Source organism: Meriones unguiculatus, chromosome 10 (genome assembly GCF_030254825.1).
Source record: "Meriones unguiculatus strain TT.TT164.6M chromosome 10, Bangor_MerUng_6.1, whole genome shotgun sequence".
Lineage (NCBI taxonomy): Eukaryota > Metazoa > Chordata > Mammalia > Rodentia > Muridae > Meriones > Meriones unguiculatus.
The window spans coordinates 5593343-5607678 of NC_083358.1; the positions used below are offsets into that span (position 1 = coordinate 5593343).

Consider the following 14336-nt stretch of genomic DNA (forward strand, 5'->3'; position numbering starts at 1 on the left):
AAACTTGAGGACTGAGGTCTGGGTTGACCTGTGACACCTGCTTTTGAAGGTAAGCTCCAGGTGATGCTAGCTGCTACAGGGGGACACGGAAGGCTGTCAGAGAAGCCAGGGACTGGGAAGGAAATTTCAGAGCTGCTGGGAGGATAATAGCCTGAGCTCCAGCAGCTATCTGTGGCCATGGCCTGTGCAAGCTGACCTCTGACCATGGGGAAACCCTTCATAGGAGCTCCCTTCACTTCCTTTGTGGTGTTTAGGTTTAACATACAGAAGCCAACTTGCTTAGGCCATGGATGTGGCTTATGGTCAACCTCACCTTCTCCCACCATTGCTGAGGGTGTTCTGCACTGGCCTCTGACTCCAGGGTCTTGGGCTCAGTAGCAGCTGTGGTGTTTCCTTGCGCAAGAGGGCCCGACACAGGGTGATGGTGGCTCCCACAGGCTGCACTGGGATTCTCTAGGAATCCTGCCTCTGCCCCTGCCCCTCGGGGTCAGACTGGCCTCTCGGAAGCCCAGGTATCCGACAGCTCCTTAAGCATCCTAGTTTCTAGGGCCAGAACATCTACCTTTCAATGATTTATAGTCCAGTCTAGCTCAGAGTTCTCTCTGCTAGGCCTTGTAGGGTGGCCTGTGGCAATGTCGAAGGGTCCCATTACTCTTGCTTGCTTCTGGCCCTCACTTGATGGCTGCAGACTGCTGAGGGCCACATGTGGGTACAGGGCTATCACCGACATGGCTGTCAGTGGCCCCAGAGGGAGGGAGGGAGAAAGGAGGGGGAGAGCTCTGTGCTGTTTCTCCATGTGGCCTGAGGGCTCATGTCCATGTATCTGAGCTGGCAGAACATCTAAGGTGCCTCGGGCCTGGAGGATGGAGTCAGGGAAGCTTTGAGAAGCAGAGCAAGAAGAGGTCTGAGAAAAAGGCAACACAGCGGAGAGACACAAGGGATCAGAAAGACCCTACATTGTTTAAGGCAAGGTCAAGGAAGAGAAGCGTCAGGGCCATCTGGAGATGGCCTTGGGTGGCTACAGGGACTTTACCACACACCCAACAGCTCCAGCAGTGGGAGTCCTGGGCTGGGGTGCTGCAGGCTCTGCCTAGGGCTGCTGTTTGGTGTCCTATGCAGGCAGGGAGCTGTGTGGCTGTAGAAAGTATGTGCACGCAGACATGTCTTCTGCCTTTATTTCACTTCTTTTCTCAGTGCCAGCTCTGATTCTCAGGGACCTGCACACGGAGAGTCAGCAGTCTTGGGCACACACTGGACACAGCCATGTCCTCACCGGGCTTGTGAGACTGGTACAAAGACCGCTGAGGACAGCCAGTGGACAGTCACCTGAACTCGGACAATTGGCCTGGGGCTGGGAAAGCCTTACTTGGGGTTTTGATTCTGGTCAACCTGATTGCGGGGTGGGGGTTCCATCTAAGGGTCTCTGGACCACAGTACATGATCATCAGGAAATGCTTGCTGTCCTTTGCTTGGCCTGGCCAGCTCACGAGGGGTAGAACCGCTTGAGCAGCTCCTTCTTATTCACCTTGCCCATCTGGTTTCGTGGGATCTCCTCCACCAGCAGGAGCTCAGAGGGCACAGCATAGGGTGCCAGGACGCCTCTGCAGAGACAAGCACAGCCTGAGATGACTGCGCCCCACCCCTGGGAAAGCCATTGTGGGTCACACTCTGACTCTGTGATGGGGGGCAACAGGGTGACCATCTTGCCCTGTGGAAGGAGGACCATCCTCTTCTCTCTGGCTTGGCTCTGGCACAGCAGAGTGGGCCCTGTAGCTGACAAGCTTGGTCAACTACAGAGAAGCAGCTTTGGGGCCACCACCAGAAAGTAATCAGAAGGGGGATGTGCTTTTTGGTAGGAAAAAGCTGCAGGTCCTGCTGTGATTCTCAGACGGCACTTAGTTAGGATATGACTCCTGCAGATGTCCTCCTGTTCCGCTGCATGGACAACCCAGCCAGAGATGGTGTGTAAGGCCTGGAGCGGAATCCTAGTCTGCCCCAAGTTCCACTGAGCAGAGAGCAATTGGTTTTGACTTTACCCAAGGTTCTAAGTGACACCTCCAGAATCTCACATGCTTTTTACCTTCAGATGCAATTTTTAGACCTAGGGCAACTCCTGGCCTCCTCTGTGCAGCAGCTCCTATGCTACAAACCTGCGGATGCTGATGACTCTTATGCGACGGCTTCCTGACGCTGTCTGCAGTGGCTGCTCAGACTTCCCAGCAGAGCTGTGTTTGGGAGGCCCTGACACTGCTGCTCCACCCACTGCAGACTCGTCCCTCCTTTCGATGGACTGGCTCTACTCCCTATGATCTTGCCCCAAGGGCTCCTCTGGGAGCCTCCCAGAGGGGACTCCAGCCCCTGCCCCTCTACTCAGCTCTTGCTCCCTATTCTTCCTGGTGACCCCATCTTTTTCCTTTTGTCCTAAGTTTAGCTGGCCTGTGTACTTCTACATGCAGAAACTGGGCAGGTTTTTACGGGGAGGGCCACTGTGCAGTGTAATGTAGGGATAAACCTCTACAAAAAATTGGCTGAAGTGACCGGCTGGTACCCAGCTCCAGATAGAGGCACAGCATGACCAGAGCCTGGTCTTCTGGCCCCATCACATATCAGCTTCCAGACGAACTACATGTCTGGGTGGGACTGGAAAGAGGTGGAGGCAGGTGTTTCTCCTGAACACAGGAGCAAATGTCCAACACAATGGTCCCTAGAGCCCCTCCCTCAGCTCAGGAATGTTTCTTCTCTGGTACTGCTGTTGTTCCTGCAAGTGGCACTGGCATCTAGAAATGCACTTTCTGTGTCTGCTGCAGCGACTGCACGGCTTGTGCTCTGTAAGCACGGCACGCCGCATGGATGGAGGTCTGAATGTCTAACCTCACATTTCTGGTGTAGATGCCACGCGATCATGATGTGTTGGCTCTTCTGTGAATAGGACCTAATTTCCAGCATTTGGTTAAGCATTTTGTGTCAGTCTGACAGGAAGCTGGTCTGGGTTTCTTGTCTGGTTTTGGTAGCAGGGTCCTGGGGCCCATGAAGTCAGCTGGGAGTGTCCCTCTCACTGGAATGGACTTGTATGCACTTTGAGGAGAGTCCCCTGAGGTGCTCGGTGCCATCTGCTGCAGAGCCTTCCAGGCCTGGCATTTGCTTTTTGGGAAGGTTTTTAGCTGGGAATTCAGCTTCACAGACACAGAGCCTTTGACTCTGGATTTTGGGTCAGTTCTGGTAATTTATGCATGTCACTGGGACTACCAGCTCCAAGGAGGACACGCTTGAGGCTGTGTACTTCCTAAGGAACACTGACTGAGCTGCTGTGAGGTCAGACCTCTGCGGATAACAGTGACACCTGGTTCTCTCTGCTCCTTCCTGAATCTCCCTCTCTTTCTCATCTCATAGCTCAGGCTGGCTTTGAACTTGCTATGTAGCCAAGACTGGGTTGAACTCAAGAGGGTCTTGTATCAGTCACGTGAGTGCTTCAATCACAGGTATGTGTCACTATGCCCAGCTTTCCCTTTCAATCAATATGGAGAACATTTGGTTCTTTCTTTGTTAGTGTTCTCTCCAGACACTGTCTCTCTCTGGAACAATCCTTAGCCAGCTGCAACTTTAGGATGATGCTCTAATCTCTCCTTCCCAACTGCCTCTCTCCTGTAATGGCCGCTGGACAGCACAGCACAGTGGCCTGGGAAAGCATGGCCAGCAGGGCTCTAAGGGCAGAGTGTGGATCAGCAGCAGCAAGCAGCATCCATTAGGCATGGACCTGGACCTCATGTAAGGGCAAGGATCACCTGGACCTCAAGGCTTCTGGCAGGAGCGGCCACCTTCCCTTGCAGGTGCTCTCCCAGGAAAGGCACCAGGAAGCTTAGCCACAGTTCTCTGGGAGTGGGTAGGGCTGAGGTTACAAGTGGGGATATCTCCTCAGGTTTCCCAACCCCAAGAAACAAGTGGTGGGGAGTCTACCCACTGTGGGGACAAAACCTGAGGGGCCAGCAGTTCCTGTAGGACAGTCTACATCTCGGCTCTGTAATGTCTTGCAATCTTCCTTGCACTGTCTTAGTCTACACAGCTACAACTCCTAGGATGCTCCAAACCTCAGCGCTCCATTTTAGGGTCTTCATTACTCACGATGAGCCTAAATAACCAAGTCTGACTTCAGCCTTAGAGACAGGTCCTAAGGGGAAGCACTCAAGAGTGTAGGAGCCACAAACATGGCTGTGTCCATGCCTGTGCAGGGGAATTCAGGCCAACGAGGACCTCCACCCAGCAACTACTCTCAGCAGAGGATGCCTGGGTGTTTTTCTTCTCAAAAAAGTAATTGTTTAATCAAAGCAGCAACCGGCCAAGCAGACTGTTGCCTTTGCTAAGCTATGGAGCTCCAACTGTGATTTTGCAAATCCAGGGGAATCAGTAATTGCCCAGCTGTGCGGCCCCTGATGAAACAAGGACTCCTGCTGTTTGTGAAGTCTTGTTGGACGAGCCAAAAATAGTCTTACGCTGAGGAGAAGGCAAGCCAGGGTAGGAGGAGATGGGGGCAGGAGGAGACAGGGCAGAGAAGAGAGAACATTAAAGCAGGAGTCCAGAGGTATCCTTATGGGGCACAGTGGAAGCTGTAAGGGTCCCAGTAAGTCCCCCTTCTACCCTGTGAATCCTGGAAGGACATCAGGAATCACAGGGCTGAGATGAGACAAACTAGAGTCTAACTCAAAGAATGTACTATGTGTGTGTGTGTGTGTGTGTGTGTGTGTGTGTGTGTGTCTCAGAAAAGTATGGTGGTGGTGATGGCGTACTCCTTTAATCCCAGCACTCAGTCTCTGTGAGTTCAAGGCCAGCATGGTCTACAGAGTGAGTTCCAGGACAGCCAGGGCTACACAGAGTCGATTTGTCTCAGAAACAAAAACCCAGAGACAGCAACTACAGGTGACAAGATGGAAAAAGCCCCTGCCCTGGGTCTGAGGAGTGAGCTGCGGGCATAGGCCATAGGCACTGAGGGCTACGGGCACACCAGGCCTTGAAGGCTCCACAGTGAGGTGTGAGGCAGCCAGGCACCTCAGGGCAGGAGCAGAAAGGCTGCTGGGCCCAGGCCATTCTGTGGCAGGCTGTGCAAGTCTGGCAGGATAGGGAGGGGTACTTGGTGCAGCACTGGACTAGCCAAGCACTTTCCTGGGGTCTTCAGCCTCACAACACTTTGGGGTTTATCTATAAGTTGATACCAAAATACTTGCTTCTGTCTCAGGAACAAACATTCCTGCCTCAGACTACTCCTGACTCCCAACTCGGTTTGTAGGTGGAGGCCTTCCCAGTTCGCAGGTCTGAACTGGGGGGGGGGGGGACAGGACTGTTTTAAGGGCCACATGGCTGGTATTTTTAGCTCCCCTCCCCACTTCCAAAATCCAGAATGGTCCACTTCAGCCTCCCGGTTCTAGGACAGGCCCTTCCCCTAGATTCCAAGAGTCCAGGACAGTCCCGTTAGCCCTACCTGGCCCACTCCTTGAGGTCTGTATGGGACAATGAGTGTCCTTCTTGTAGGGTTACCACAGCTGTGATCCGCTGGCCCCATGTCATATCCGGAACGCCAATCACAGCCACATCTGAGGACAGCAGAACAGGCTAAGGCTGGGAAGGCCTTGATAACCACGACAGGATGAACAGCACTCGGGAATGTGTGGGCAACACTGGGCAGTTAGCTGCAGTGCCCAAGCTCCTGGAACAAGATCTGTGGGAATGACCCTCATGGGAGCGAGAAGTGTCTCTAGGGGCTCAGCCTGCTCTTGCTTGATCTGCAGAGCAGCTGTACATTCTGGCCAGGCCTGGAGGCCACTCCGGTGCAGCATCCAGCAGCCTGGGATTGCCACCAGGTTACTGTGGCAGAGATGGAGGGAGCAGAAACCCCTCCACAGGATCCCCACCACAGAGTAGAAAGGAAGCACCGTGTCTTGGGGGCGGTCTCTGCTCACCCGGTCCCTCACCTGTGATGCTGGGGTGGGCCAGCAGGTGCCGCTCGATCTCCAAGGCGCTGACCTTGTAGCCTCCGGTCTTGATGATGTCCACTGAGGTCCGCCCTCGGATCCAGTACCTGTCATCCTTGAACACGGCTGTGTCTCCTGGAAAAGGGTTTTCTGTGAGAGCTCTGGACTGTCTGCTCACAGGAGACCGTGGTGGTCCTGCTTATCACCCCCCAAGACTCCTAGGGGACCGCATGCATGTGTGAGTCCCACCACTCCCAGTTTCCAGGCCTGTGAAGGCTGTCTCCATTCTCTATCCCTACGACAATGGCACCCCGCCCTGCAACCAGCAGCAGGGAGTGGAACCCACCAGAACCCATGGCATGCTAAGAACCTACTGGGCTCTTAGGGTCTGTAAATACCCTAAACTCAAGTCAGTATGGGTCACGTTTTTGTCAGAGCAATCAGAAGTACGACATTTTCAAAATAGAGCAGCCTTAACCCTGTCTCAGGGTACACTACACCAGGAAAGCACAAGCCCTGCTTCACACAGACCCATGTGGGCACCCTCCTGCAGTGCCTCTCTCCTATCCCCAATGCCCTCTGTCATCCTACCACGGCTGGTCCTGGGCGAAAGGACGGCCATTTTCAGCTCCTCCTCCAACACGGGGATGCCCTCCTGCTCTTCTGTACTTGACCCCACCACCCCAAACAATTAGTGCTTTTTTTTTTTTTTCCCTACACAAAGTAACTGTCCACTTGCTCCTTCCACATGGGAGCCTGGGACCTGGTGAGCTTGTTAAACCCCACAGAAACACTGGCAACACCAGGAGCAGGGGCCAGGCCAGAGCACAGGGCTGCATTTTCAGCTGAGGCTTCCTCTGCACAGTGGCGTGGGGGAGGGGCATGTATCTTCACATTAGTGCCTGTGCATGTCCACGCACACACATTTGCACGATTACGACTGTGTGTAGGCATGCAGATGTCAGCAGCAGCCCTGACAGCAGCGCTGAGGCCTCACTGTCTGTTCACATGCTCCCTGCACTCCCTGTGGGTTATTAGCTGGAATAAATCATAAATATTTCATTATACATCACGCGGCCCGACGTGGGAAGGCACCATCCATCACCTCACTGCTCCCTGGGACTTGCAGTGCAGGGCGCACTCCAGTCTATTAAACAAGATGGATGGGTGGCCTGGACCAGCTTATTTACGGCAGAGAGGGAAGAGGGGAAGAGGCTGGCCTCCAGAGCAAGGACTGGCGCTGGGCAGTTCTCTCTCTAGTGTGGCAGCTGTGTGTGTGGCAGCTGGCAGAAGTGCTGGATGGGTAGCCTCAGTCTAGACTAGGATAGCCTCTCGGGCAGGTACTGACTGGAGAGAGAGGGCATGGGTGTGGGGTATACCTGGCCTGGCCTGGGTCTTAAGGGGCCCTCTATGACCCCTTCTCGTTCCTGCTGTAACTTTGGGTCCAGCTGTGCTCCTCAGACTGGGAAGCCTTCCACTGGCTTCCTCCGCCTGGTTCGAATCAGGTTGCTGGTCTCCATAGTGAAATGGGAACTGACATTGAGGGTCCCAGCAGGAATCTGACACTGCTCCCCATGGGCCTCTATTCTAAGATGTGGCACGACACAGCCACTGCCTTGTAACTTTTCAAAGTAACTTTTCAAAAGTAACTTTTACTTTTTATAACAACATATTTGTCAGAATGCATTGATCTGGATTTAGCCTCCTGCCAATGTGCCTCCTTGGTCTGACCTGATGTGTGTGCATCGAGGGAATTTTGTTCCGACAGAAGCAGCATGCAATCAATAAAATCTTATTACATGGATTTATGCACTGCTTTCAGACCTAGTGCTAGTTCATGTCTCTGCCTTAAACTGTAATTGAAAATAAATCTGTGATACGCAGATTTTGGTCTCTGGCTGCAAGGCTGGAGTAGGGGGCAGTACCTTCGTTGTGGGGCCTTGTCAGGGGCCCTGCACACCACCCGAGGTCAGTCACTCTCCTGGCTAGGAGCCCTGCACACAATAGCACAGCATGCACTCTGCTGAGGGCGGAGGGCTGCTGGTCTGGCACTATGCCAGGCATCCACAGGCAGCTGCAGAGTGACAGCATACACTTGGGGCTCTGGTTCTCAAGGTTTCGGGTACCCAGGACTACCTGTCCTGTGTCTGCTCTCTCACACCTGCCACAGTCCTGCCTCCCAGCAGCTTTAGGTCCTCCTGGGCCTCCCTTGTCTGACAGAGGAGGTGGTGGAAGCAGGAAAGCAGAGGCATCATGGCCCTAGCAGAGCGCATGCCTATGGCAGAAGGGAGCCAGCTGTTACTGGCACCAAAGCAGAAAGCCTCTGAGATCTGAGCCTGGGAGGCAGAACCTGGGAAGATACTAGAAGGAGCAGGAAATTAAAGCAAAACAGATGTGATAACTTCCCAGGATCCTAAGCCTCACCAAAACCTGCCCGGGCCAGTGGCAGACCAGACACAGCCAGGAAACCCAGAGACAACATCAACAATAGCTTAGTTTGGTTTGAATGGCGTGAATCCTGAAGTACAGAGAAGCATAAGAAATCTTATTTCAGAAGGTGAATGCCAGAAAGTAGACAGGCAGGTAGTCAAGGACTGCAGAGCCTGGCAGGAACACCATGTGCCAAAGAATGCAGAAGCGCACACTTACAGGCCTGGGGCTCGAGATGCTGTGGGCAGAGGGGAGCGCCCCGAGAAGAGGCTGTTGGCACCTGAGACCTACGGACCCAGGCCTCCAGCACAGGCAGACAACCTCCACCAGCCGAGCTCAGCAGGCAAATGCTGCATGTGCACTGGCCCAGCTGTGGGCAGCATCTCTGGGAGTAGGGTCCAGCAGACGATGGGAGGATGTGAGTAACCATGTGGCAATGCCAGGTCATCCTCTGGGAATGGGGTCAGCACCTCAGAGCCCACCAGCAAGGCTTGGGGGAGAGGAGGGAGGGAGCAGTGATTCTGGTTTACACGCTAAAAATACTCTGGAGTTTTGAGTCTTCTGGGCTATGGCTGGGTTGGCTGGGCTGGGTGAGTCTAAGCCATGGATAAGCACATAACTCAGATTTAAAAAAGCTTGCAAACTCCTGCCTTGAGTTCACAGCTCATTATGCAGGAACACACCAGGGATGGGCACTGTCAGCGCCGGGGGAGGAGACCACCTTCCTGTGCTTCCTGGCCTGGTTGGTTCACACACAGCACCCAAGGCCAGGGACTTGCCATTGGGAACAAAGGACGAAGGGTGCAAGGTGCCTTCCTCTTTCTTGTGTCCAGTCAGGAAGGTCCTGCTGTTCCCCATCCTCCCAGGTGAGAGTCACATAGCAAAGCAAGAGCAGGGAGCTCACTGGTCAGAAATGAAGACACATATACGCCTCCATCAGCTGTGACAGCTATGGGAATGCTATTAGGACTTGATCAACAACTGATGAAAAAACATAAAGCTCTCCAATACACCAGCGATAACCTATAGAGGATGCACCGCAGAAGCCACTCAGCAGAGCTGAGGAGACTTCCCAGCAGTACCTGGTACTAATCCTAAGCGAACACACACAGAACCTCAAAGAGAACTTGGCACACAGCAGAAGAGAAAGTGGGCCCTTCTGCCTAGATGGCAATGCAATTAGGGGTGTCCACTTCCCTGCCTGCCTATCCTGGCAAACACGGTATGTGGTGGGTAGTGGACAATGTCAATACGAGGGGGGGAGGAGTTACGATTCTTCCAGGCGTAGCTCTAGCTTCTGTATGTCCCAAGTTCCCATGGAAACCCAAGTTAGGGGCAGCACAGCCTGTCTGGAGGATTCCAACCCCCCAAGACACCCACGTTGTTAACTCATGCCCTCCCTGCTGTGCCCTGTTCTCTCAATGGCACACCAGCACTGACTGCCCACCATATGCAATTACTATGGTGCAAGAATTACTATGGTGCAAGGTTGGCTCCCAACCCAGGTCTTGGCTGCCTCCGCTGTGCAGGCAGACAGGCAGCTTATGCCCACTGCACAGGGGATTCACAGATCCTGACTCAGCGCCACATTTCTACAGCGGAGAAAGGTCAACAGGCTACATCTGAAAGCCGTCTACAGCCATGTGGTAAAGACACTTTGCTGCCCAGGCAGCAAATGGGGAAGGGCAAAGTCCCCACAGCCAGCTACACCCTGCAGTCAACAGCAGAGCCCCAACAGCTCATGAAGCAGAGTACAAAATCTGGAGGTGGGACAGCTGTCCACAGGCTTGCTTTGGAAAAGCGAAGGCATTCATCTCTCCCTCCCCGGTGGCTTGGAAGTTGCTGGTGACTCTCCTCAGATAAGAGGACTGCTCTCTGAGGAGCTGCACAGCTGGCGTCCTCCTTGCTGGTTTAGGAGCAACCACACAGGTTACCTGTGCATTTTCATAGGACTCAGTCATAGCTCCTAAGATTCCACCCGCTCTGCTGTAGGGATCTGGTCCATTACTTTGCTCTGTAGCCTTGGTGGTCCTCAAGCAGCCAAACTCCAGAATCACCAGGGCAGCAGGTAGGCCATGTGCTCTACCTTGGGTGGCAGTCATGGAGTCAGGCGGACTAATTTGGCAGTGAGGGAGGGCTCTGTTCCTTCCTGAGTAGCCACTGACCTTGTGAGTTCATCTGCACATTCTCCGAGACAAGCACACTGGCAGAAAGTAGGGTGGAGGGAGCAGCAGGGATCAGGTGCGTGACCCCCATCTTGACCTACACGACGACTTGGGAGAGACTGTGGCTGAGGCCCTTCTCAAGAGCCAGGGACAGCCTCTCTCCAGCTTGTGCCACAATCCGAGTGGCAGAAGGGACAGCTAGGGAAAGGGTTAAGTTTAATTTATCCTGATTTCTACTTAATATCATGCTCTCCCCGTAGGAGCGGCAGCTGCGAGCTGATTGCGCGCTCTCATTATGCAGCCTGTATCGCTAATGGCCTGTGACAAAGGCTTGCCAGCTCCCGGCCTTACCCCCGAGAGCCAATTAAACACACACACTCCCTTCCTGTTTGCAGCACGTTACAATGAAATTAAACTGAATTTCAAAATCGTTTTCTCCTGAAGACATCTCTTTACAATAATTAATGCATGCTATTCCTTTTCAGCAGAAAGGCCCACCCGGAGCGCTCACTGCCCACGTGGCTCCTGCTGCACCCCAGGGCTCCATGAGTCCCGACAGCAGTAAAACCTATAGGGCTTGCTCCCTGTGTTTTTAAAGGGAAGAACACAGCTTTTTATCCAAACCTAAACATAAAAGAAGGTGACCACAAAGCAAGTTGGGATTCCCGCAGGGACTATGCAGAAAGCTGCTGGAGGGGCCTGCTAAGAGCGAGATTCACTCAGAGGCAGGGTTTCCTAAATGCTGCATTGGAAGGACAATAGCGGGAGGTTTGTTTCCTCCTGATAGCTGGCATTAACCAGGATGTTTACAGACGGAGCACTGGGGAGCCCAGCGTTACAGGCCTACCACCTTCCATCACCGATCTACTGAGATAATCACGTCAGGTTCCCCAGCGCTGAGCTGGGGGCGACCTGCGACGGCAGTGCCTGGAGAGTCTGCAGGCCATGCTCAGGAGCTTGTGGGTCTCCACCTGTGGACCTTGGGCCCTCCCTGGAGGTGTTGGAATGATGCCCCCACCTATCTAGAGTATACAGGCCCACGGTAGCTGGAACAACACATGCTTCCAGGGCCAGACTGAGGGTCACGTTGGCAACCTCAATAGACTGCCTCCTCTCTCTGATGAGCACAGTACATGGTCCCCAAGGCTTTGCTTCCCAGAAGAGCAGGGGTGAAACCACCTCTGTCACATGGGCCAGAATGTCACATGGGAAACAGGCCTTTCTTTCAGAAAAGTACTACTTAAGAACTAGAAAAGAAAGCACGTACACAAAACTGTTAGAGACACGAAGGGTGAAAAGGAGAGCCGAGGAAGGCCGGAACCCTGACATCCTAAGGCCAGCGACTCATGTGATGGTGATGAGCTTCAGGCAAGAACACACCAGCAGACAGCTGCACTGTCTTCAGGACATGGAGTCCCACGAGATAAGGCGCCGTCTCAGGAGAGCCGACAGAGGAGGGGAAGTTACAGTGTGTCTGTGTGTCTCCCAGCCTGCTTGGGCCTACTGCCATCATCCACGAGCACCACAGGCCACACAGAGGAGAACAAACCGCAATATGAAAATCAGTGACCAAACCAAACCAAATTACGATATGTGGGACTGCTTTTGTCTCAAAGGTGGGGAGGGGAGATTTACAGGGCGAGAATATGGCTGTGTGAGAAGACAGGAGCAGTGGTGTACCCGAGAGGAAGAGGAAGTCCTGACCTCTAGGGCAGGAGGACCAGAATCATGAGGCAACAAGGCTTTGGCAATGTGTCCAACTGGCAGAGGGACAGTGTAGGAGCTATATCTTGGGGGATAAGGCTCCAGGCTCCTCACAGGGCAGTGGTAGCTGGCAGGAGGCTAGGGCACTCAAAGGGCAGCAAAACAGCAGCTTCCAAACAGCCTCTGCCTTCAGCGGGAGTTTCTAGAATGCACAGGCTAAGAAGCACCAAAAAAGACCAGCCCTTCCTCAACTGCAGTCCCCTCTGTTTCAGAGTTTGGGCCTACCTGTTCTGAACCAGCCATCCGAAGTGAAAGCATTTTTAGTTTCTTCTGGCTTGTCCCAGTATTCCCGAAACACAGAAGGTCCCTTAACCAGCAGCTCCCCCTCCTTTTCTTCGAACCCTGGGGTCACCTGCACAGGAAGGAGAAACACATAGGTCAGAGCAGGGCAGCACTGGTATTTCCACAGTTCTTTTACCCCACGACTGGTCCAGGCAGGTGGCTTCCACCTCCACCACAGAACAAATGCCCTTTTCTGAAAGCAGACAACTGGAAGTCTTTGAAAGTCACAGCCTTCAGTGGGCAGACCTCGGTCGTGCCCGAGCCTGGGCTCCTCCTCTGTCCTTGGCCTGGGGTCTGAGTGAAGGCCAGTGTCTGCTGGTTCTCAGAAGCTGTCCCCGAATCCTATTTCTGCACACCTCTTAGAAGCTGTGAAACATTTGTCAGCACTTCTCAAGTAGCTGGTGCAAGCAGCACCCGGCACAGCCTTTGGGCAGCGACAGCTTTGTTCAGAGTAGCCAACCAAGGGAATTCCTGGAGTCAAGCAGAACATGTGTCCACTCTGGCACATGTGGACATTATGTGTCTTCACCATGGAGCTTCTGTTTGTGGTCATGTCATATGAACTGGCCATGTGAGATCAGCACATACAGCTGCACTGAGTATGTAATGCTTGAAGCCAGTGGAGAATGCTGGGGCTGCTGTCTCACATGTCTACCAATGCACACTTCTGTTATTAGAGTAGGAACCTTCCACTTTTTGTTTCTTGAGACAGGGTCTTGTTCTGTAGGACAGGCTGGTCTAGAACTCATGATGCACCCAGGCTGGACACAAACTGGTTGATGAAGGAGCCTGCTGCCAAACCTCATGACTTGAGTTTGATCCCTGGAACCCATACTGTAGGAGACAACCAATTGTAAGTTGTCCTCTGACCTCTACATGTATGTTGCAACACACACACACACACACACACACACACACACACACACACACACACCAAGTATGCCCCTTTTCTTGCTTCTATGAAACACAATGGAAATCCTAATTAGAGAAGCAGTGTAAAAGGAGATGTATAAAATTTTGAAAAGAAGAAACAAAAGGGCTCCTATTTGCAACAGACATGATGGCGTAAGTGGAAATCCCAAATATATTACAACATCAAGTCAAACAATCTCCTTGAACTAGTTGGGGAATTTAGCCAAGTTACTAAAGGATGCCAGAATGCCTATCCGAGTTAGCTGTATTTCTAAAGACCATCAATGAACAACTGGAAACCAGCACCTGCACTTGATGTGTTGTTTGAAACAGAAGACAGAAAAGGAAGAGAGGAAAGACAAGAAAAAATTGACTATGATCAACAAATCATGTACAGTACCTGTTTGCTGAAAATGGCACACACACAGATAGGCCAGATCTAAGTAAATGGAAAGACATAACATGTTCACGAATTGGGACTCAGTAATTGTTAATTGTCTCCTCGATGATTTACAGGTATAATATGATTTCAATTAAGAATCCAAAATGGGGGCTGCATAGATGGTTCAGCTGTTAAAAGCTAGGCTCACAACCATATATATATGAAAATCCAAAATGGAGCTTGATGTATCGCAAATGTCTTTAATCCCAGCAGAGGCAGGAGGATCACTGTGAGTTTGAGGCCAGCCTGGATTACAAAGTGAGTCCCAGGACAGCCAGGGCTACACAGAGAAACCCTGTCTCAAAAAAAAAAACAAAACACCCCCCCCCAACCCCCAATGGCTCTTTGTAGCTCCAGACAGGCTGGCTCTAAGACCGAGTG

At 52.6% G+C, this 14336-nt stretch overlaps 1 protein-coding gene across 2 annotated transcripts in view; it reads right to left on the reverse strand.

Moving 5' to 3' along the window:
* Positions 1-1157: 1157 nt before the first annotated feature.
* The window catches only part of Acsf3 (acyl-CoA synthetase family member 3), a 39354-nt gene continuing 26175 nt past the window's right edge, over positions 1158-14336 (reverse strand). Inside the window, exons 7-10 of one of the 2 annotated variants that reach the window (XM_021631193.2) lie at positions 12545-12671; positions 5961-6095; positions 5471-5582; positions 1158-1601 (exon numbers count right to left, since the gene is read on the reverse strand). In XM_021631193.2, coding sequence (XP_021486868.1) covers positions 1484-1601; positions 5471-5582; positions 5961-6095; positions 12545-12671 — 492 coding nt within the window. In that variant the 3' untranslated portion in view covers positions 1158-1483. Of the gene's footprint in view, positions 1602-5470; positions 5583-5948; positions 6096-12544; positions 12672-14336 lie in introns of both variants that reach the window. The other variant, XM_060391831.1, reaches the window with a different exon arrangement.